This window comes from Acomys minous, assembly GCF_964271855.1.
Source record: "Acomys minous genome assembly, chromosome: 2".
Taxonomy (NCBI): Eukaryota; Metazoa; Chordata; class Mammalia; order Rodentia; family Muridae; genus Acomys; species Acomys minous.
The window spans coordinates 119,368,551-119,390,567 of NC_140484.1; the positions used below are offsets into that span (position 1 = coordinate 119,368,551).

Genomic DNA, 22,017 nt, shown 5'->3' on the forward strand with positions numbered 1-22,017 from the left:
AGGGATTCAGGCAGTTGACTGCATGAGGGTCTGCAAGCTGAGGGTCACCTTCACACACATTCAGGCAACAGCAGTCACAACCAGAAGTGAACAAGCTGGAACCAGTCAGATGGGCAATTCTTTGGCAGCAGAGTAATGGTTATGCAGTAGCGCAGCAAGAGATGAATTAATTCAGTGCATAGTTTTCAAAGTGTTTTGTTTTGTTTGTTCTAAACCCAGACTCTAGATCCCTATTTAAGTGTGTGTGTGTGTGTGTGTGTGTGTGTGTGTGTGTGTGTGTGTGTGTAAGCTTCTGTTTCTTCTCACCAGACATTTCTACATGCAGAACTTCATTCAATCCTTTATTGACTGTGGCAGATACTACCATTACTTCAGAGAGAAGGAAGGGATTCATTTAAGGTCACAGGTTCACTAAACAGAACTCCAAGCCAGGCTTGCTGCACACAGAACTACCAACTGGTTAATGATTTCTGGGCCTTCTTCACTCAACTTTTTTTTTTCTCTTTCTTTCTTTCTTTTTTTTTTAACCTCCAAACACCTTCTTTCAGCAGAGCCCTGACAAACCTTGGGTCTCATTGAGCCTGCAAAGTAGATCCAGGCTCCTCAGCCTCTCCATGACCTTTATACAATCCTCAGAATCTGCAAATATTAGTGAGGTGTGTGTGTGTGTGTGTGTGGTGGTTTGGTTTCTTTTTTTTTTTAAGATTTTTTTTTTAAATTATGTACACAGTGCTCTGTCTACATCAGATCATATTAGAGATGGTTGTGAGCCGCCATGTGGTTGCTGGGAATTGAACTCAGGACCTCTGGAAGAACAGTCAGTGCTCTTAACTGCTGAGCCATTTCTCCAGCCCCAAAGTTTGGTGGTACCTGATTTTTTTTTTTTTTTAAGTTTTTCAAGACAGGGTTTCTCTGCGTAGCCTTGGATGTCCTGGACTCACTTTGTAGACCAGACTGGCTTCGAACTCACAGCGATCCACCTGCCTCTGCCTCCCGAGTGCTGGGATTAAAGGCGTGCACCACCACGCCCAGCTTTTTTTGTCCTTTTTATTCATCACCTATGCTGGTTGTTTTTGTCAACTTGACACAATTTAAGACATAAATGGGAAGAGGAGAGTCTTAATAGAAAAAATTAAAAAAAGAAAGAAAGAAAGCCTCTAAAACATTGGCCTGTAAGGGTATTGTCTTGATTAATGATTGATGTGGGAAAACCCAGAACCCTGAGGACAGGGCTACCCTTGGCTGGTGAGCCTGCATTCTATAAGAAAACAGGTTAAGAACTGGAGAGCAAGCCAGTAAGCAGCACTCCTCCATGGCCTCTGGGTCAGTTCCTGCCTTCAAGTGTCTGTCTTACTGGACTGTGACCCAAGAAATATAAGCCAAACAAACCCCTTCCTCCCCAAGTTGCTTTTGTTCAAGGAGTTTCATCACAGTCATAGAAACCCTGAGTCATCACCCTTATGAATCTTTTATCTTTGTGCAATTGCCTGTCTTGAGTTTGTTGCAATCTCTCTCCATTCCCTGCCTTAACACATGGTCAGAATTCCTGGCATTATGCTGTAGTGTTGATGGCAACATTAATCCTTGGCTACAGAGCAGACAACTTGAATATGTGGCAGTGCCTGCTAAGACTCAGGAGGTGGAGGTAGAAGAAATTGGTTGCAATTTTAAGGCCAGCCTGGGCTACTGGGTAAGCCTCTGTCAAAAGAAGGAATCATCCTTCTGTACCTATTTTACTAAGGTTTCAAGTAAGAAGTGAACTTCAAGTCATTGTTCCTGGGCTGGGGTGCAGGTCAGTGGTAGATCACTTTTCTAGTGTGCTCAAAATCCTGGGCTGGATCCCCAGCCCTGAATCAAAACAGAAGCATTTCTGTGTTAGCTGTTTTGAGATTGTGCTTTACTTATTAACATGTATTTGCATTTTGTTTGTGAAATCAGACTAAGCCGAGTTTGATCATGCTGTGGTACCTTGAGAGCACATCTGACGTGTCACTCCACACACTTGCTTTTGCATGGGAGTGCTACTCTGGTCTATGTAAGTGTTTATCTGCACAAATGTATCTTTACTGGTCTACAAAGGATGATATTCACTGGTCCTTTAGCAAAGTGAAAGACTTTATCTGTATAACTGCCTAAGCCTTATATATTTTTAGAGACAGTTCTACTTTTTTTTTTTTTAATGAGGCAGGGTTTCTCTGTAGACCAGGCTTGCTCTTGAACTCAGAGATCAGCCTGCCTCTACCTCCCAAGTACTGGGAGGAAAGATGTGCACCACCACTGCCTGACCCAGTTTTACATTTTTACCAGTTAGCTCATTTTCTTTGGGAAGCTGCATCTTGACTGAGCATCCTTGCTGTGAGGCGGCTTTGCATCCCAGCCTGCTACTGACAAAAAACGTTGTTCCCAGGTCTCTGTCTCTGAGACTGTCCTTAAAAGCCAATGTCCAGTAGCCTAGACAAAGGGGAGGCCTCGTGGGGGAGGCATAGATGACTTTTGACTTGAACTTGATGCTTCTGGCTTTGTTCTCAGACACAGCACACATCTGTGGCTCCTTCCCTGACGACTTGGAAGTCTGTGCGCCCTGTATTCCCTTGCTAAATTCCAAGTCAGAAAACTAACCTCAAAGGGGTATCTTGGTCCTTCATTGGTCCTTCCAAGCTTCAAATGGTTCTCACAATCTAAACTGATTTCATTTTGACAGAACATACCCTTTCTGCGACAATAACCACTTTATTCTCCAATTTATAAAGAATGTGACAGTGATTTACATCAGGATTTGGCAGTTCTTCTCTGATGAAAATCACACCCAGCCCCATCCGTATCACTGACTGGTGGTTTGGATGAGAACCACCTCCAGAGGCTCATCTCTCTGAGGGGCTGAATACTTGGTCCCCAGTTGGTGGAACTGTTTGGGAAGGATTAGCAGAAGGCCTTGGAGGAAGGCCACTGTGGGTGGGATCTGAGGTTTCAAAAGCCACACCAGACCCAGTTAACTCCCTCTCTGCTTCCCAGCTGTTGGTTAGATGTAAGCTCTCAGCTGCAGCTACAATACCACGCCTGCCTGCTATCTTGCTCCCCACTACGATGGCCCCTGACTAACCCTCTGAAACTGTAAGCCCTCAATTAAACGTGCTTACAGGTTTCTCTTGGCCATTCTGTCTTCACAGCAATAGAAAAGTAACTGATGTCTTGATTTCTGGCATAATCATCAGAATGAAAGAGAACGTGGTCACACTACCTTACACTAGATGTGATTTCTAGGCCCATCTGGGTTTTCATAAACAGAAAGCACAAACTCACATATTAGAAACAACTCACGCAATGTCCAGTCTATGAGGGGATTTTTTTCAGGGCCTCTTGATTACTTTTGTTAACTAGAAAGACAATTTAAGTCTCCTAGATCGAAGCTTCTGCACCTAGAGTAAATCTGTTGGGCATCCACCTGAGTAGCCATGGAGCCACACTCAGGACCAGTGTGGCCAAGTTTCAATGGTTCAAGAAACCCCCCCTTCCCCGCCCCTGGACTGCATTCCTTCAGGAGCCATGCTCAGAAGGGTGCTGCTCCTGTGTCACACCCCTTGGCTCTGGGAAAGCGAGTTCCTTTGAATGAAAATGAAGCAGGCAAGAAGGAACAGGGCTCCCATTCTCTATCCGCCCACTGCGGAGTCTCCTGTTTGTTAAGAACAACTGCTGAAATTTAGCTGATGGGCTTGGTCACTTCAACTCAATGGTCCACTAGGCGGAAACAGGGAAGTAAGAGTATCAAAGATCCAAGCAACCCCAACAACCAGGATAGGAAGTCAGGTGTTGAGAAGCCCAAGTGAGCTTCTCTGCAACAGGCCCCTGGGGTGTTTCTCCCATCTAGTGTTCTGGACTTCTGGGCAAGCATCCCCCGGAAGGGTTGTTAACGCACATGCAGGGGGACAGCCCTTTGCCCTTCTTCCTAGCATTAAGACCAGAACACAGTCGGCTCATGCATGCACACACCATATCCTTCATCATCCGCAAGTGCTGGAACTAAAGCATGTGCCACGTCAGGTAACCACCGCATGACCAGAAAAGGCTGCTCTCAGAGCTGAAAGCTGTTATCCCCTCAGTGACCAAGAGGCTGAAAAGACCCTATGGTATCCCCGAGACTCACCCTTCCCAGAGAAACAGGTCGTCCCTTAGCTGAGGCGAGGAAACTGTTCTCAGCTCTGGGCATGTGTAGCAGTGCCCACTGCATGTCCCACTTGGGGGCTGTCTGAGTTTACTGCTGTGTTCTGGCTTCTTATGGAAGTACCTCAAGTCTTTTGCCAACAGTGACACCCCAAGGATCCCCTCTTAAGGAAAGATGAAGGAAGAAGCACACAAGCCCACGCGTTCTGATCCATGCGTCCTTTATTCCATTACCAACCACCGTGCCGCATCCAGGCAACAGCACACAAACCGGCAACCAACGCAATCCAGTTGTACAACGATCTGAGGCTTACAGTACATTTAAGGCTTTTAAATTTGAAAAAAAAAAAAATAGAAAGAAAGAAAAGAACTAAAATAAGACCAAACGACCCGAAACCCAATCCCCCAACTAATACAAGTAGTGTAGCAATTTAAGCATCTCATTTCTGATGTTCACCTGGCACAACTCCAGTGTCAAAACCCAAGTAACTCCTAAACTAAGAGATCAGCTTAGGGTAATTTTAATTACCTAAAATCTTCAAAGCAGAAACTTGGAATTTTTGTTTTGGAAATGTTATAAAAATTTTAATAGCAAAACATAGGAATAAAAACATATTAACAAAATGTATTCAATCATTTACAGTACAAACAAGGAATCTGCAGTCTGTTGTAGCCTGACAAAAAGAATTCTACCCATTAAGAATCTGTGCACAATGTCATTGCAAATATGTACAGGACTTTTAAAAAGCCGACAAGGAGGACTTTACAGAAGGAAAGTCGGCCAGGCTTTATTAGACCAACCAGACAATCAAAATATTAAAACTCTTGGCTAGTAATAAATTTACACTAAAAAAAAACCCCAGTTTCCTGTTGTTTAAGAATATTCCAGTTGTATTTATATGGTTAGAGTTGATGAAGATGTTAGTGATAGTTCCAGTAAATTATTCAATTCATGTTTGTGGGAAAGACTGGCAAGTTTATTAACACAAGTTAATGGAGGATTTCTCACAACAGTTTCCAGTTACACTACCATAGCTTCACAAATGGATCTCACCCATGGCACTGAGGCTGAGAGCGCCACAGGTCAAACACCAGCTCAGGGTGAGAAGGTGACCCTGCACCGGTGGGGCAATCAGAGGTGACAGCGAGGGAGACAGATCTGATCATACTTTAGTCTATGGCCCTGGGAAACAGTCCCCACGGGCAGCTCTCCTTCCCACTCCCGCAAGGCATGCAGCTGAGAATGCAGCTGCTCAGCTTAATGAAGGTGGAGATTAGGTACAAAAGACAGACTTTGCTAGCTCTTTAATGAGAACACCCAAGGGTTGGGCCCTTCTCTGTGGTTATTGGGCATCACTGTTAAATCCAGTCAAAGTGTGTGCAAACAAGGATCCTCGCTTCACAGTAATGAGGTAAGGTCAGCCGCCATCTTCAGGAGTTGGGGAGCTCGTGAGATATGAACTGTTTTAGTCGTTCTAGGTACTGTGCATAGAGCTCTATGTCATTGTGCCCAGCCCCCTCAACCCACAGGGGCTCCACGGCACGGGGACAGCGCTCATACATCGCCAGGCCGTGGGAGAAATCAATGACCTCATCTTCAGTACCGTGAATGACCAACACAGGAGAGGTGACTTTAGATATCTTGTCAATGCTGCAAGACAGAAGTGGGAGGGGGAGAAAGAACTTTAGTCACACACACAGGAGAAGCCCTCCCTGATGAGCAGGTCAACACTGCAGCTGGACATTACAAAGCTTCGCCATGCTCTTACTACTGCGAGTGCGGCCCAGGTACAGGTGATGAACTCACACCAACACACTATGATGGCTCAGCCTTTTTCCTCCAATGTTCTTCTAATAACATTTCTTCCTTAACATATACTTTTAAATTTTGGAATCATTTAGGATATATGGCAAAGAAAGATAGTACTGATTCCCACAACTCCTAACTCAATTTCTATCAGGCTAAGAGCAGCCAATACCATGATTATTTGTCAAAACCAGAACACTAACTTTGGCATGTACTTATTAGTTAAAACCTCCCGCCTTTATTTGGGTTTCAGTTGTTTTTCCACAAATGTCTCTTTCCTATTCCAGGATCCCATCAAGAATACCAAATTGTGCTGGGTGTGGTGGCGCACGCCTTTAATCCTAGCACTCGGGAGGCAGAGGCAGGTGGATCTCACTGAGTTCGAGGCCAGCCTGGACTACAGAGGGAGGTCCAGGAAAGCCTGGGCTATTATACAGAGAAAAAACAATAAACAAATAAATAAAATGATATGTGTGTGTGTGTGTACCAAAAGAAGAATATATAGCTTTTACTGCTTTTTTAAATTTTATTTTTGTTTATGTGTATATGTGTGTGTTACTACATACCGTGAGTGTTTAGAAGGAGTCAGAGCCTCAGATCCCCTGGAGCTGGAGCTATAGGTGGTGGTGACGGCCTGACAAGGGGTGCTAGGAACTGAACCTGGGTCCCGTGGAAGAGTACTAAGTGTTCTTAACCACTGAGCCACCGCTTCAACCACTTACCTACTGCTTTTAAAAAGCAGTTTTATCAAAAACATCAGACTAGGGCTGGAGAGATGGCTCAGTGGTTAAGAGCATTTTCTCTCTTCCAAAGAACCCAGATTCAATTCCCAGCACCCACATGGTAGCTCACAACTGCCTGGACCTCCAGTTTCAGGTGATCTGACACTCTCATACCAATGCACGTAAAATAAAATTTAAAAACAAAACAGAACATAAAAAACAAATAAACAACAAAAAAACCCCATCAGGCTAGCAGAACTGTAACTAATTTTTAAAATATATTCATGTTTTGAGAAGTCTTTGAAACAGAAACAGGCTGCCACTTGATATATCTAAATGAGTATCTCTTCACAGTGAGACTAAAGGCTCCTGAATTCCCAGAACTCTTCTGTAAGAAGCCATCTGGGCTGGAGAGGCGGCTCAGGGGTTTCGAGCACTTGTTGCTCTTGCAGAGGACCCAGGCTCAATTTCCGGAATCCACATTAGTAACTCCACTTCCAAGGGGCCTCACATCCTCTTCTGGCTTCACTGGGTAACAAGCTCACATGGATGTACATACATGCAGGCAAAACATTCATACAGATAAAATGATCTTTAAAACTATATTTTTAAACATGTCCCATTTCATAAAAGCAGAGGTCTAGCGTTTTGACATAAAAACAACAACAAAACTCAGCACCATCAAACTTGATATGGTGCTTAGATTTTACTCCAACAGTTTATAAAAACAAATCCACTCTCACAGGATCAATTCTCATGGACCTTCAAAAGACTGTGCTTTTTTAATACAAATCCCAGGGAGGAGCTGTGTCAGGCTGGGTCCTGGGCAACTGCTCTAATGAGCTGATGGTCCCTTAAGCCACGAATAAACATCTCTTTCCATCGTCCTTCTGCCTGAGACCTTGCTGCTGACGCCTTTTATAGCTGATCCTAGTCAGGCTGGTACAGGACACAAATGGATGCTATCTTGTGGAGTCTTTCTGATAAAAGTAACGGCTAACATCCATCATAGCTGAACACTCTGCACAGTCCACATGACATCTCATTTAATCCTTGTGAAACAGGAACCATGAGGAACTGACTTCTCTGTTTGATCAGGGAGGGAACTGAAGCTCAGAGAGAGTATAAAATAGCAGGCACCAGGCCAGGGAGGTAGATAATACAGAGGGCTAACATCAGTTACACATTCCAAAGGTCTACAAGTGACTGTCAGTCTTTATGAACAACACATGAAGCTGCCAACTGCTTAAAGGCGTCCCAGAAAGACTACACAACCCCAGCAGCCACAGGATCTGTAAAGATCAAGAGCATCTGTGGCCATATACAGTTTTGCAGATTAGGAATCTTACCAGAAACCTACTCCTCTCTGGATTTAATTTTAAAGTGCCTTCCTTTATAACCCTTCAATTATACTCAATTAAAAATATGTATTTAATCAACAGTCACAACAGGCCTGAGACTGTGTCTCATGCTGCTCTTTATGGGAATCTCTTACTGTCTGCAGAGCGCACTTGAAGTTGAAAGCCCTGTCTGAGCCTACTTGCAAAGGTAAAGACCAACACTAAAGCATGAACAGGACTCAGTCTCTATCCTTTAACACTGGCAGGAACTTTGAAAGTGTCTTCCCTTTAGAAAGACAGCGTTCTGCCACCAGTAACAAGGACACTATATAAGGAAATGTTTGCCAAATCCAATTAATGATGAAAGCCAGTGTAGCCATTAATGGCTTGAAATCTGTTCTATCAATAATTAAGGGTGCTGAGTAGGAGGCCCCTTTGTCTCCAACCTGAAAAAGCTTTTGGCCTGATCTGTAAAGAGTACAGTAACCAGATCAACTAGCTGCTGGGAAGGCTAACTGGAGGACTAGCCTACAACGTGGTGAATCAGACAAACAGTATTTGTTACTGGCTTGTTATTAATTAATAAAGTGCAATTACTTACAATGGAATTAGTTTCAATGGCTGCATTTTAAGGTATAGGCTAATCTTATTGTTTTGTTGCCAGGGTAACTCCTGGAACTGCTTTCCACAAACATGCAAAATATCCATCTTTAAACAAACTGCCTCTCATTACCAATTCGACACAAATGAGGCCACATTTGCCAGGCATGTCAACCCTTCTTAGCATGCATAGCCACACCACAGAAACGTACAGTGCCCCACTCCCAGGAAGTGGGGTTTCGGTGAAGCCTGGTACAAGCTACACAGGCTGAAGGTCAGCCAAGATGCTAACAAAGGTTTTTCCCCTGTGAAAGGAGACACTGGACATAAGCTTATGCAGCTAGATGCTGTGTTTCTCCAGCAAGAGCAGAATGATGGCAATTAAAAGGTCAACCAAAATCTTGAGACCCTGCATTGCTCCTGCTGATGCTTTTCCTGGGAAGGGGGATATAAGCTGGCCAGCTTCTGCAAATGTACTGTGGGAAAAGCTGGGGGGCAAATACTTTACAAATACTTCTCACATTATCACTTACAAATCAAAAACCAAAACACTTAGAAGGAACTTGCAAAACAAGCACTTTGCTCATAGCTTTTATATTTACAGTGATTCTTAGGAGGAGCTGGAGAATAGCAGGAGGAGCACTAGGCTAGCCAGGCCTGGGTTTTATGACTCTCTCAGAGCAGGGCATATGCAGGACAGGCTAAATATGTAAGATCAGGAAGAGGCGGTGGCTTTCTCATCCCTTCCCAGGGCTTTCTTTTTTTTTTTTTTTTTTCACAGAGACTACCTGAATATGTCATTTTCCCTTCACTCATATCCTCTGACTAAAAACAAGAGAACTTTCTTGTGTGCCTGGTTTTAGTCTGGTGTCTAGACCGGGGCTAATTGCTTCTTTACATCTCTTGTGTGCAGCTCTTCAGTAAATTGAGCAGTACAAGTCCCTCTGCACACATGAACACTGAGCTGGAAGTTCCTTCAGGACATGCTGCCTGCTACAGCTTAATCGATTAGTCCTGGGTACTGGCACACTCAAGATCCTTATCCATCACCTGGAGACTTCCTGATGTGCAGCTGCCCTGAAGGCTGAAATCTCAGTGTGCTACATTTGCCTCATATCCCCAGTGGGCCTGACATAGGGGGATGCACAATCAATATTTAGAAACTGACAGAGATGTGAACTCTGAACACTGATGGACTTCTCACCTGTTCAGTTGAAAGCTCACCTGGGAAAAGCATCAAAGCAGTATGTTTTCCTGGTATCTGGAAAAGCAACACGCAAACCAGACATCAGCGGGGAATGGAGGATGACCGCTGCACACTCATACCGCGAAGCCAGGTCCACAGTGGGGACGGTGCCAATGCTCTGTCCATAGAGGATAATGTTCTCAGGACTCACGCCGTACCTGAGGAAAGCAGAGGTTACACACCATTAGCTAGCATATGGGGGGCACAACAGTATTTTAAGCCCACAAAGCTCCCACACATATTAGCTTAAAGCTGTAATATCTAACTTGTATTTTAGCTTAAAATGAACATGAATTTTTCTTTTTTTAAGATTTATTTATTCTATGTGTATGAGTGCTCTATCTGTGTGTACACCTGCACTCCAGAAGAGGGCACCAGATCGCATCGCAGATGGTTGTGAGGCACCGTGTGGTTGCTGGGAATTAAACTCAAGACTTTTTGAAAAAACAGACAATGCTCTTAACCACTGAGCCATCTCTCCAGCCCTGAACAGGAATTTTATAAAAGCAAACAAGAGGCCTATTTCAGAACTAAACAACTAAGAATTTGTTCCTGGCTAACCACCCAAACAGATGCATTATAAGCCTCAGTTAAGGTTTCTCTTGGTCTTCACATTTCCTGTCATTCCTTTGTAAGATTTTCTTTACTAATCATGTTTCTGAAGTAAAAACAAAATCAAGGTCTGGCAATCAACTCTTCAAGTGAAGTTTTAATAACATGAAAGGCATTGGCATTTATCATAGACCAGTTCACTAAGAGATAATTAATTTGAAAGCAATCTCATCTTTTTCAGCCTTTTCTCAGGGCTAAATGCTTCCCAAATTTTCAGCTCAGTGAGTACAGCTCAGAACCTGTAAAGGTTCTGGTTGGGTAAATACCGTATTTGAACACTAACTACACTTCCCAGCCTCCCTTGCACCTCCAGCCAAGGGCAGATGGTAGTAAACAAACATCAGGTGTAGTTTTGAAAAGTGTGCTTTCCTTTCTCCCCTTACCCCCCATCCCCTTTCATGTTGCTGGGAAGTGATGTTGGGAGAACAAATCAGGAGGCAGACAGAAAATACCTCCCCTCATTAGCCATAAAAAAAGTCAGCAGACAGAGAGATGGCTCAATGGATAAAAATGCTTATTGCAAAGGCTGAGGACCTGATTTCTATCCCTAGGACTCACATAATATACAGCATAGAGCACCTAGTTTTGTTAGCAAATGAAGATGCATATTAAAGCAGCGGGGCTATTTCACATCCAAAACACTGAGGAAAATCAGAAAAACCAACAACTTCAAGGTAGAATGTGCTGTTTAATCCTCCCTGTCATCTTGGCTGAGGCTGGAATCCTCTAGTAGCCCTAGCATCTCTGAGATGTGAAAGTTGTACAGAGAGGCTCTAGGTGAAGAGTGTGCCATGGGCTGCAGTCTTGGAACAGAGCTCGCCCATCGCTCTGCTCCTTTCTGACTGCAGACCCGTGTGAGCCAGCACCTGCTCTTGCTGCCCTGCCTTTACCCCACTGTACTCAAACTGCAAGCCAACATAATCCTACCCTCCTCGAGCTGCTTTTGCTACCTTTGCCACAGCAACGAGAAAAGTAACACAGATGACATGATTGAATAGCAGAATGTTATCTTGCTGAAGGAGTATAAATTGCTACAGAAACTTGGAGAAACAATCTGGCAATCTGGCGTTTCTGGTAACACTAATGATACCATGCACAAAGCGTGTGAACCCACCAAAATGAAATGTTTTTGCTTATTGCTCACTGACAACAATATTGCTAACAACGCAATTCTTGAATCCTGTTAAGTCAGGGCAGTGGGGATGACGGGACGGGAAAGAGTGTTATCCGGGAAGAAGTAGGCCACTTGCATAGGGTGCAGAGCGGCACTGGTGTGTCTTATGATAGTGTGCATCTTGTTGGTCATTAAGCTAGACAACTGGAGGCTTATGGTCCTCTGAACCTAGAGTTTAGACAGTTGTTAGTAGACACGTGAGTGCTGGGAACTGCATCCAGGTCCTCTGGAAGAGCAGCAAATATTCTGAACCACTCAGCCATCTATCCAGTCTCTAAAAAGGCATGTTTTAAAGAAACATGAGTCCAATAAATAGTTACTATAGAAAAGCTAACATCAGAATGTTGTATAAAAGTAGTATACAAAAATAGGGCTATTATTCTTTAAAATATAAATATAAGGAAAAGGGACCTTGACAGCAGACTGTGAAAGGGAAATTATGGTGTATTTTCAGGTGTGAAATTCATCAGTGTCGCCTTTTCACACCTCACTCAGTCTACAAAATGGAGTCTACGGTGCTTTTTGGGGGACTTTACAAGGAAAGGCTTAGAGCCAATTCTGTCTGAGGACATAGAACTCAAGATGCAGCTCAAGCCCTGCAAGGGGCAACAGCATGCTGCAGGCGGGCAGGGAGACTCCACAGAAGACCTGGGGAAGAGCCCAGGGCAAACTGATGGAGCTGTGACAACTAGTCACACAGGTTCAGTGTGTGTGTGTGTGTGTGTGTGTGTGTGTGTGTGTGTGTGTGTGTGTGTGTGTGTGTGTTGAGGAGAGGACCAGAAACACACACAGGAAACAAACCTAGGCACCTGTAGGTGGTGCACCGGAAGACAGGAGTGTATTCAAAGGTTAGGTTACTTGGCATCTGCTGGGTAATTATCTGGCACCATCAGTTTGAGAATGAGAAGGAAAAAAATGTCTAGTAAACCAAGATGAAAGTTGTGAAAATAACTGGTACAACTTGTACAGCTTGTACAAGTTCACAGAAACTCAAAGAAGCCAACATAGACCAGTTCAAGCCAAGGCAGCCGCAGGGAGCTGCTCTATGGGGGACCCGGGGTGTGCTGCAGCTGTGTGTTCACTGGTCAGGAAGGTTCCCTCCATCTGCAGGGATGGGTGAAATGGAATCTCTTTTGCAGTGGGGAAGGTGCTGAATCACGCTGTTAATACCACACAGCCATGAAAATGTTCCTCTGGTACCAGATTTCATACTAGCCACGTTTCTTTTTCTCACTGGGTGTTCCTTCGGCTTCCTTGCTTGTGCCTCTTTCCTCTCAGGAATCCCACAGCCTCAATTCCCAACCTTTTCTAGAATCTCTTCATAGTTATTTCCATGTAGAACTTTCCAATGCCAGCTTCTAGCAGTAGCAATTGTATTACAGCTGTGCAACAGCTATTTGCTGAAGGGATGAATGGATACACCTGACTTTTCAGCCCCTCTTTGTGCTGCTATTTTCCGAGCTTTCAGCACCTCGCACTCAGCACCTCCCCAGGGTGACTGTTTATACTCATTTCCCCACCTTTCTCTTTCTTTCCAATCCCACACCTTTCGCCCATGGGCCGGCCCGGGAACCAGGAGCAATTTCTTACTCTTCTATCCCCTTCCCACTGCACATCCTCTAGTCACTAAGCCTGACCTATTCCTGTCTTCAAGATGTTTTCCAGAGTGACTGCTTTTGTGACACAGGCTGCTGCTCTGCTGAGGGATATACATGTTGGTGCACTGTAGGCAACCGACCTGGGGCCACCTCATAAGTCAAGTGTACTTCCTAGGGTAGGTGTGATTTCAAAGTAGCAAGAATCTTTGTGGCAAGAATCTGGAGTCTGTTCCCAGAGGCCATCCTGGAGAGCTTACTGGTACTGTGGCCATCCTTCCCCAGGGGGCTTGGATTGCTAACTTCTAATCTGCCCCATTCTCTGTGTCTATGAACCATCTCATGGCTATGGGGAACCAGGTGTCCTAGTTTCTAGAACCCAGCTGTTTCAAATCCTCTGCCTCACTGACTCATGCTAATGACACAACTCTGACAGTCTCTGGCCTCTGCCAGGGCAGAACTTGGCTATCACATCCATCTGACAAATGCCCATGTCAGGCCAGACCTCTGTCGTTCTCAGGGTTGACTTACTCCCCCTGATCTACCTACATGCGCCCTCACACTCCTCATTGCAGCCCATCTATCATATGCTCACTACATTATGTACCTGTTTGGAAATAAAGCAAAGCACCTTTTATGTTAGTTCCTGGTCAACCCTTCAGCAAACCCCTACATTCAAGCCTACATCCCCAAGAGGCACCGCCACCTGGCCCAGGGAACTATTCCAACACTTTTTCTTCAAGTGGCCCTTCTGCCACGAAAGGCTGAACTCCTTGCTGACTCTAACTACCCTCTGCCTGAAAGTCCTCACGGCAAACGACTGGGCCCCGCAGAGCCCTCCCTGCTCTACTACTTCCCTACCGCCTCCCGTCCCCGCGCAGCACTGTTCTGTTCATTCATGCTCACTTCCGTTAGGTGAGGGGTATGTGATGAGCCACTCTGCTGTAAGCCTTACACAGCTTGTGAGGGTGCAAGCCCATGGCCTAGTCACACCTTAAGAAAGGTAAGGACACCCAAGTCCAGGGTCAGCTGGAAGCATCTCCAGCCTTGAACTATATGTGATTCTAGCCAAAAGATACACACACACACACACACACACACACACACACACACACACACACACACACGGGTGAGGGGGTGGGCAATGAGATAAGACTTTATCTGGCCTTGAACTTGCCAAGTAGGCTAGGCTAGCTGGCTACTAAGCCCCAAGAATCTGCCTATCTCTATCTCCACCTCCTCAGCTCTGAGATTACATGCGTGCACCAACATGCCTGTTCTTTTTTTCACATGGGTTCTAAAGATCAAATATAGGGTCTCCTACCACCAGCCATCTCTCCAGCCCCAAAAGCTATTTAAAAAAAAAATTAAAACAAAATTCCACGCATACTTAATACTATATGATGTAAAAGTCACTGAAGTCTGGCATCTTCTTGAAGACAAGAGCAGAATCTGATTTGCAAAATCAACAGCAAAAATGAGATGCATCAAGATCCAGTAAGGATGTGAACTTTGGTCTAAAAGGTATGACCTAAGGTTTTATTGAAACAATGCTCAAAGTCTCAGAGCCAGTGAATGAGGAAGCCATGGCCCTGGGTACCACTCTGCAATCAACAATGTGATATGTAGACACATCCTTGCAAATCTCCAAGTTTTGCTCTCAGCCTCTCCAAATGCCCATCACAGTTTTGTAACCAAAGCTACATGCAGCCCAGGAGTGGCCTGGTGCCAGAGGTACCATGACCTCTCAGAGTTGACAGGTGTTGGGCAGGAAGACCTACTCCAGATGCTAGAGTGTCAAGGAGCCCTGTCCCATGGGAACCATTGCCTATAAGGTTAAAGTCATTTGTTTTTGTTTCGAAGTAAGGCTTTCTTCTCTCTATAGCCAAGCACCCCTGAGACACCCCATCCTGTGTGAGTTAATGGGCCTTGACTTTGTCCTTTGTCAAAAGCTTCCTCATTTATCTTCAGAAGTGTGCTTGGCACAGTTCCGCTGACTTTGAAGTCAACATTTTAAATATTTCAGAGCTAGAATTCCTAGGGGAAATTTCTTAAGTCATAGGATGAAGATAAATACACAAGGTAGCAGGGATGTTAATTGAAGGACAGGGTCTAAGGATGAGGAGAAATCCTTGTCCACTGTAGGTCAAGACTACAGAGCGAAATAACAGAGCAGCTGGAGAGGGAAACAGGTGCACAAACAGGCTAGCCACAGCCAGGCTGGGTCCCCCGCCTCCAGGCAGTTATGGGGAGCTGACTGGGGACTCTCTGGGCACAGAAACCTTAATCAAAGCTTTAGATTTTAAGTATGAGGAAGATGAGAAAAAATATCCACCACATAAAGCATGCTGGTTTCCCCTTCCTCAAGGTACACTTTGTCTGGAGAGCTTTTTCAGGGACAGACTAAGCAAAGCCCTAGGCACTGGCTTCCCCAGGTGTTTATTCTAGTGGCGAGCAGGAAACATTCAGAGAATCTGCTGCATGTGCTGCTTAAGAAAGTAAAAGACTTGCAGGTTACTGGCATGGGCTATTTCTTTTCTTTCTAATTGGTAGTTCATTTAGTTGAAAGGGATATTTACTTCTTGTAAACTGTCCCTTCTGGAAGCTTTAAAGATACGACCACAGCTGGGTGTGGTGGTGCACGCCTTTAATCCCAGAACTTGGGAAGCAGAGGCAGACGGATCTCTGTGAGTTCAAGGCCAGCCTGGTCTACAAAGCAAGTCCAGGACAGCCAAGGCTACACAGAGAAACCCTGTCTAGGAAAAAAAGGGGCGGGGGGAGAGAAGAGGAAGAGGGTAAGCACAACCAGTGTTCCCTCCATACTGGTTATAAAATCAAACAGGCCAAATAAACCATGAAAAGTAGGCGTGTTGGCTCCAAGTTGGGGGACAGGGGTGGGGTGGGGGAGATAAACTATGTGTTCTTGAGCCACATGTCTTTGGGGAAATAAAAAGTAAATAGATTCAAACCAAGAATGGCAGAAAACCAGGTACATATGAAGGCAAAATGAACAATATACAAGTAGATTTGGGTCAAGTACAGAGTGGAGAAGACGGGTATGGGCAGTTGGGAAGAAGGCAGTTAGAAGTCAATCAGATGGGGCAGGGTTAGAACACCCCACAAAGAAAGGCAGGCCCCCATGGAGAAGAAGCTCACACAGGGACCTGGGGGTGCTACTAGAAATTAGTGGAGATGCAGTATGGAAGGACTTGGGGGTACGGCCCAAGATACCTAGAATATGGAGCTTGGTTGTAAGTTGTAGTCTATGGAAGGCCCTGGGTAGAAGACAGCTACTTACTTCAGAGTGCACATGACAGGAAGGCATGGGGAAGGGGAAAATAAAAAGAAGGATTTCAAATAACACTGGAGGGAAGGGCTGAGAAAACTGGCTAAACTGAGGAGCTGCAAAAGAGATCAACCAGAGCTAGTCAGAATTTTGTTTGTTTCAGTAGGAAGCTCAGTTTGGGAATACACTGGGTTTCAGGAACCTGTGGAATACCCTAGGTGGTCAACCTGCTGAATGACATCATCTTCCAAGCCAAACTACCACAATCCCCCTGAGTTCAAGTGGGCCACCTATGCACTGCTCTGTAACTAAGCCTAATAAACTCATTGGTTACTCAAAAGTGAACTCTGGTACAATTGTAGCCTGGTTTGTCACTGGGACCCCAGGAGGAAGAGTAGACATTGCTTAGGTCCACCCCCAGCCCACCCAAGAAATTTTAGCAACATAATTTCTCAGGATTAACTAACTACAAGGAGAAATCCTCTCAAAACTGTCTAATGTGTATGCTAGAAAGACCATTCTTGAGCGCAAAGCCCTCCTAATTTTATCTTCTGTTACAATGCAGAAGAGGGCTGGCTGGAGGAGGCAGCCTGGGGCATGCCTGTGTATGTGAACACAAACTCGGCTCACCCTGGGTATCAGAGGATGTTTATAGAACCCCTGTGGGATGTTCAAGCCTCTTATAAAAAAATAGTACAGGACTTGCATATAACCTATGCATACCTTTACACTTCTGATCATCTCTATACTGTTTATAATATCTAGCTATATTGAATATAGTATAATGACAAGAAAAAAACCTATATATGTTCAGTACACATACAGCTACAGTAGGCCGAACTATAGCCCACAGTGCTCAATGGGTGCTGGGGAAACAGTCCTGAGAGGCAGGAGGCCCATGCATGTATACATACTACTCTGCTTATATGGATTTAGCATGTTACTCAACAAACATCAAATTCAAGTTTTGTTTTTGGGAGCTTTCTAGAGTATAATTCTCCACCCCTCTCCCAGATAGTCCCAATTTGTAGCCATGGTGGAATCCATGGATACAGAATGCTCAGTTCACAGCACTGTTAATGGCAAAGACTGTGGGAAGAAGGGATCAAGTGGCCCAGATCCAGGCCAGGAGTGGTGGCGCACGCCTTTATCCCAGCACTCAGGAGGCAGAGGCAGATGGATCTCTGTGAGTTCGAGGTCAGCCTGGTCTACAAAGTGAGTCCAGGACAGCCAAGGCTACACAGAGAAACCCTGTATTGAAAAACAAAAAATAAAAATATAAAACAAGTGGCCTAGATCCCATTTGCAATGATAAAATGAAATGCATAGAGCACAGAAGCCTCTAGAAAAATACAAGATGCGGTGGTGGTTTACAATGCTTATCAACTCAGCTGTTCAGAAAGCTTATCTAAACACTATTAGGCCGTGCATTTTTCTTTCATAAAGCACTATCTACCTGTTTATAATGAGTCCTTCTAGCCTAGATGTTTACAATTTCCTTCTAAGTAGAGATCAAGAGAAAAGTTCTCTGACAACTCAATTTTTTTCTGACATTCAAATCTGTTCCCTACTCCAACTCTCTGTCAAAGCAAAAATAAATAAAGCCTGATATGACTTAATTTTAATATTTTAAAAACCATCTTTCAGAGAAAAACCACAGTTCTAAAGAATATAGAATTAACTGTCTCTGGATCTGTTACAATTAAAATAGAATCACTTACTTGAATTCATCTAAATGTAATTGAGCATGAAATTATCCCAATGATAATCAGGCTCTTGGCATTCTGTAATTATCTGACATGCTTACAGTCAGAAAATGCCGCCTCCTTGCAGCTGTACAAATACCTTCAAGCAGGTGAGAGCACAGCTGCCCTCAGGTCCTCAGAGGCCTGCAGAGATGGCCTATGCAGAATCCTGGCATGGGTACTCAAACAAGAGACTGGTGGTTAAGTGCTGTCTTTGCCCACAATAACCCCACCTCTTAGAAACCCCAATGAATGCTAAGGTACCTGCCCACGGGAAGACGACAACGTCTGCGCAGCTAACTTCATGGCCCACTTGCCTGCCAAGGCAGACAGTCACGTCTTAGAACTAGAACATCTCAGTACCTGGCCTCACTCATAGCACAGTTCCCAGAGGAGCGGTGGGAGATCTGCAGTGTCTGAACGCTTTCCTGTGTGACACTGCTCTAACAAGACTGCGACATGACAGGTCACATCAGCTCCTGCAGCAAAAAGGGTTCCTATGAAGTCCTTGAACGATGACAGAAAAGAGACAGAAGATACCCATGACCTACTCTCTCTGGGATGGTCAATGAGGTCTGGACCCCTCTGGGGTAACAAGAGTGACTTTTCAGGACTCAACATGGTCTATCCAAGTCTTTCTCAGGCATCTGCACTCTTGTCTGAATCACGTCCCGGACCAAGGCAGGACATCTTTGTCATACACAGCCTTCCTGGCAATTACTACAAAGGAAAGGCAAGCAAGGGGACAAGTGAGGCTGGTTCTTAATGCCATTGCCTGAGGACCCACACCCGGCCTTGTACTTTGACCATGATGGCTCCTGAAGCAGCTGGGTGAACAACATACTCTGGGTAAGCAGTAAGGTACACCTGGTCATGACTATGGTAAAGATGTGCAGAACACGGCAGGAGGAAACACACGTCTGGGAACCAGTGGTCCCAGGTATGCATCCTAGCTCTCCACTGCACTACAACAGGAGGACTCCACTACCCTGATTGTCTGGCCTCCTGGACTTCAGCGATAGGCAATGCAGTGAAATGAGAACAGTGAGCACAGGGCAGGCAGCCTGAATCTTAAGACTAACTTCCACACACCTAGAAGTGAACCAAGTTCAAATTCTCTTCTTTACAGTCCTGTCTCCCTCCCATGTGCCTTCCACACTGGTGTCCTGTTTCTAATCTCAGGCTTAGCCTAGCTAGGATTTACTGTAACCCAGTTACCACACAACACTATGCAGGCTGAGGCTAAAACACTGGCTCACTTGCCTTTATCTGGATGCATCCTGACCACGCTTGAGACATCTGCAACAGCACCTTTGTGCAAATTGAGCTACTGGCTCCTCCTTGGTGGTATTTTCAGCTCCATTTTCCTGAGCCAAATTCCCAAGAGTATCCCTTGTTCTTGTCTCCTTGTGTTCTCTCCACTCCTCCTTCTGCTTCTAGAACCTTCCATCTCCCTCTTTCTTAAAAGCATAAAATATCCACATCATCAATTATGGAAATAAATCAAACCACAAGACAGCTTAGCAAGGTCCTTAGAGACTGTAGATAGACAACTGAATTATACAGATAAGGAAACACAAGTTCTTAGCAAGGGTACTGAATTAACTGAGAGTGCGATTACCAAGACAGCTGCCTAAGTGAATCAGAGCTGGAACAGAGACTAAGCACGGCAACCTCCCCGGCAGGTGTAAGAACTGAGCTGGCATCACCATAGCTTGCATTCCACCTCCACCACTGACATGTGGGAGGCATGCTTTCCAACCCTGCACTGGATTCTAGTTCCCACTATGTACTAGGGTCTTCCCTTCCAGAGGCGGGGTGACTGCTGAACACTATTCATTAGCACGAGTGCATTCATGACTCAAAAGGTGCGGCAGTCTATACCCAGGGCATCCTGCTGGATCCCCATCAGCAGAACGAGTCCACCCACTGGCAGAGTCTTACCTTTTGTGAGGAGGGGTGGCACGAAAGGCCCCAGTGGTGATGCTACCCAACAATGTCAAGGTGCTCACTGCCATGGAATGATCTATTTCAAGTGGTTATAACTGCAATCAGGGATGGTGGTACACGCCTATAATCCCAGCAACAGAGGCAGAGACAAAAAGACCACCTCAAATCTAAGGCCAGCCTAGCGAGTTTCATGTTAACCAGGATAAACCAAGGATACACCATATCTCAAAAACAATCTTTGTTTTGTTGTTCCTTTGTTTTTCCTTGGCTGTCCAGAAACTCACTCTATAGACCAGGCTAACCCTGAACTCAGAGATTGACTTGCCTCTGCCTCCCAAGTGATAGGATTAAAGACCTGTACCCACCTCCTACAAATGTCCTAAAAAAAAACTTTTTAAACAGCGATAACTAAAGTTCCAAGAGCTGGACATGCTGATATACACCTGTAAGCCTAGCATTACATACCTGTAAGCCTAGAAGTAGAGGCAGGAGGATTGCTCTGAGTTCAAGGCCACTCTGGTTTACATAGCCAAGACTCTGTATTTAAAAAAAAAAACAAAAAACAAACAGATCACATTGGTGTGTGTGGGTGTGTGGGTGTGTGAATGACATCTTAAAAAGAAGAAAATAGTGTGATCATTCCTCTCAAATCTAACCAACACATCTTATTTCCTTATTATCCTAAAATCTACAATGGAAAACGAGTTCTTTCAAATTCTATTTTTTTTATTTTTATTTTTATTTTTTTTATTTTTTCTTTCAAATTCTAAATGAGATTTTACTATGAAAATATAGGCAATGGTGGATAAAACAGAAACACACATTTAAAAATGTGTTTTTTATTATAAAAGCCAAGGGTATTAAAGCCGAATGGTACTATATAGAAAAGGGACTCCACAGCCAGGTGTTGTGACTGTCATGATGCAGACCTGTAATCCTCCTGTAGGGAAGATGAAGCAGGAGGATCATGGAGTCCAGCCTGGGCAAAACAGCAAGAGCCTGTCTCAAAACCACGAGAAGAGAAGAAGAGTATAAACTATGGGCCTGCTGTGTTCTTTTACCAATCTGGAAGACTATCGCTCTCCTGGGATACTTAGTGAAAGACGGATAATAGGCTGGACGGTGACAGCAAAGCTGAGATCCTAAATACTGCTGGTGAGCATCACTTTACCTTCTTTGCCAGGAAGGGCATCCTTAGCCTCTCCTCCGTGAGAAGGTGCAAGTCTGCCATACCTCTTCTTGGGAGATGAAAGGACTCCCTTGGGGACCCCAGAAAAGGCAGCTATGCATTAAGTGGTCATGTACAGTAGACAGAAGCATTTCTTTCAATGGTGTATTTCATTTGAGTACAACAGTAAGAGACGTCCAACTTCTATATTTAAACACTCAAGGGCAGCTGCTACAGGGCTGGCTGCATTCTAATGTGCCATCTCCACCCCGTCAAGGACTCTAGAATTATGTGTGCCAGATCCAATCTCTACAGCCTACAAACAGCAGAGGAAACTCTGGGGCCTAACCCATAGAACCTTCCATTTCCCCTTTCTAGTCAACCTCAAATAAAGCCTTAAAGTAACTTCAATTTTCTATCTTAATTAAAATACTATGTCATGTATAAACCTAATGAAGCAAAGCCTACATCCTTATTTATCGTAAACAGGAAGGCTTTCCTGGCCACTAAGAACACTTAGTACCATGATCAATAATTCAAAGTACCGAGCTAACCACATTCCACTCCACACACTTCACCATAACCAGTTACAATGTCCTATATAATGTACTCCT

At 44.6% G+C, this 22,017-nt stretch overlaps 1 protein-coding gene across 1 annotated transcript in view; it reads right to left on the reverse strand.

Moving 5' to 3' along the window:
• Window positions 1–4,362: 4,362 nt before the first annotated feature.
• ABHD17C (abhydrolase domain containing 17C, depalmitoylase) overlaps window positions 4,363–22,017 on the reverse strand; it is a 44,152-nt gene continuing 26,497 nt past the window's right edge. Inside the window, exons 2-3 of the mRNA XM_084773374.1 lie at window positions 9,852–10,031; window positions 4,363–5,809 (exon numbers count right to left, since the gene is read on the reverse strand). Of these exons, the coding sequence (XP_084629500.1) occupies window positions 5,590–5,809; window positions 9,852–10,031 (400 nt within the window). The 3' untranslated portion in view covers window positions 4,363–5,589. The remainder of the gene's footprint in view (window positions 5,810–9,851; window positions 10,032–22,017) is intronic.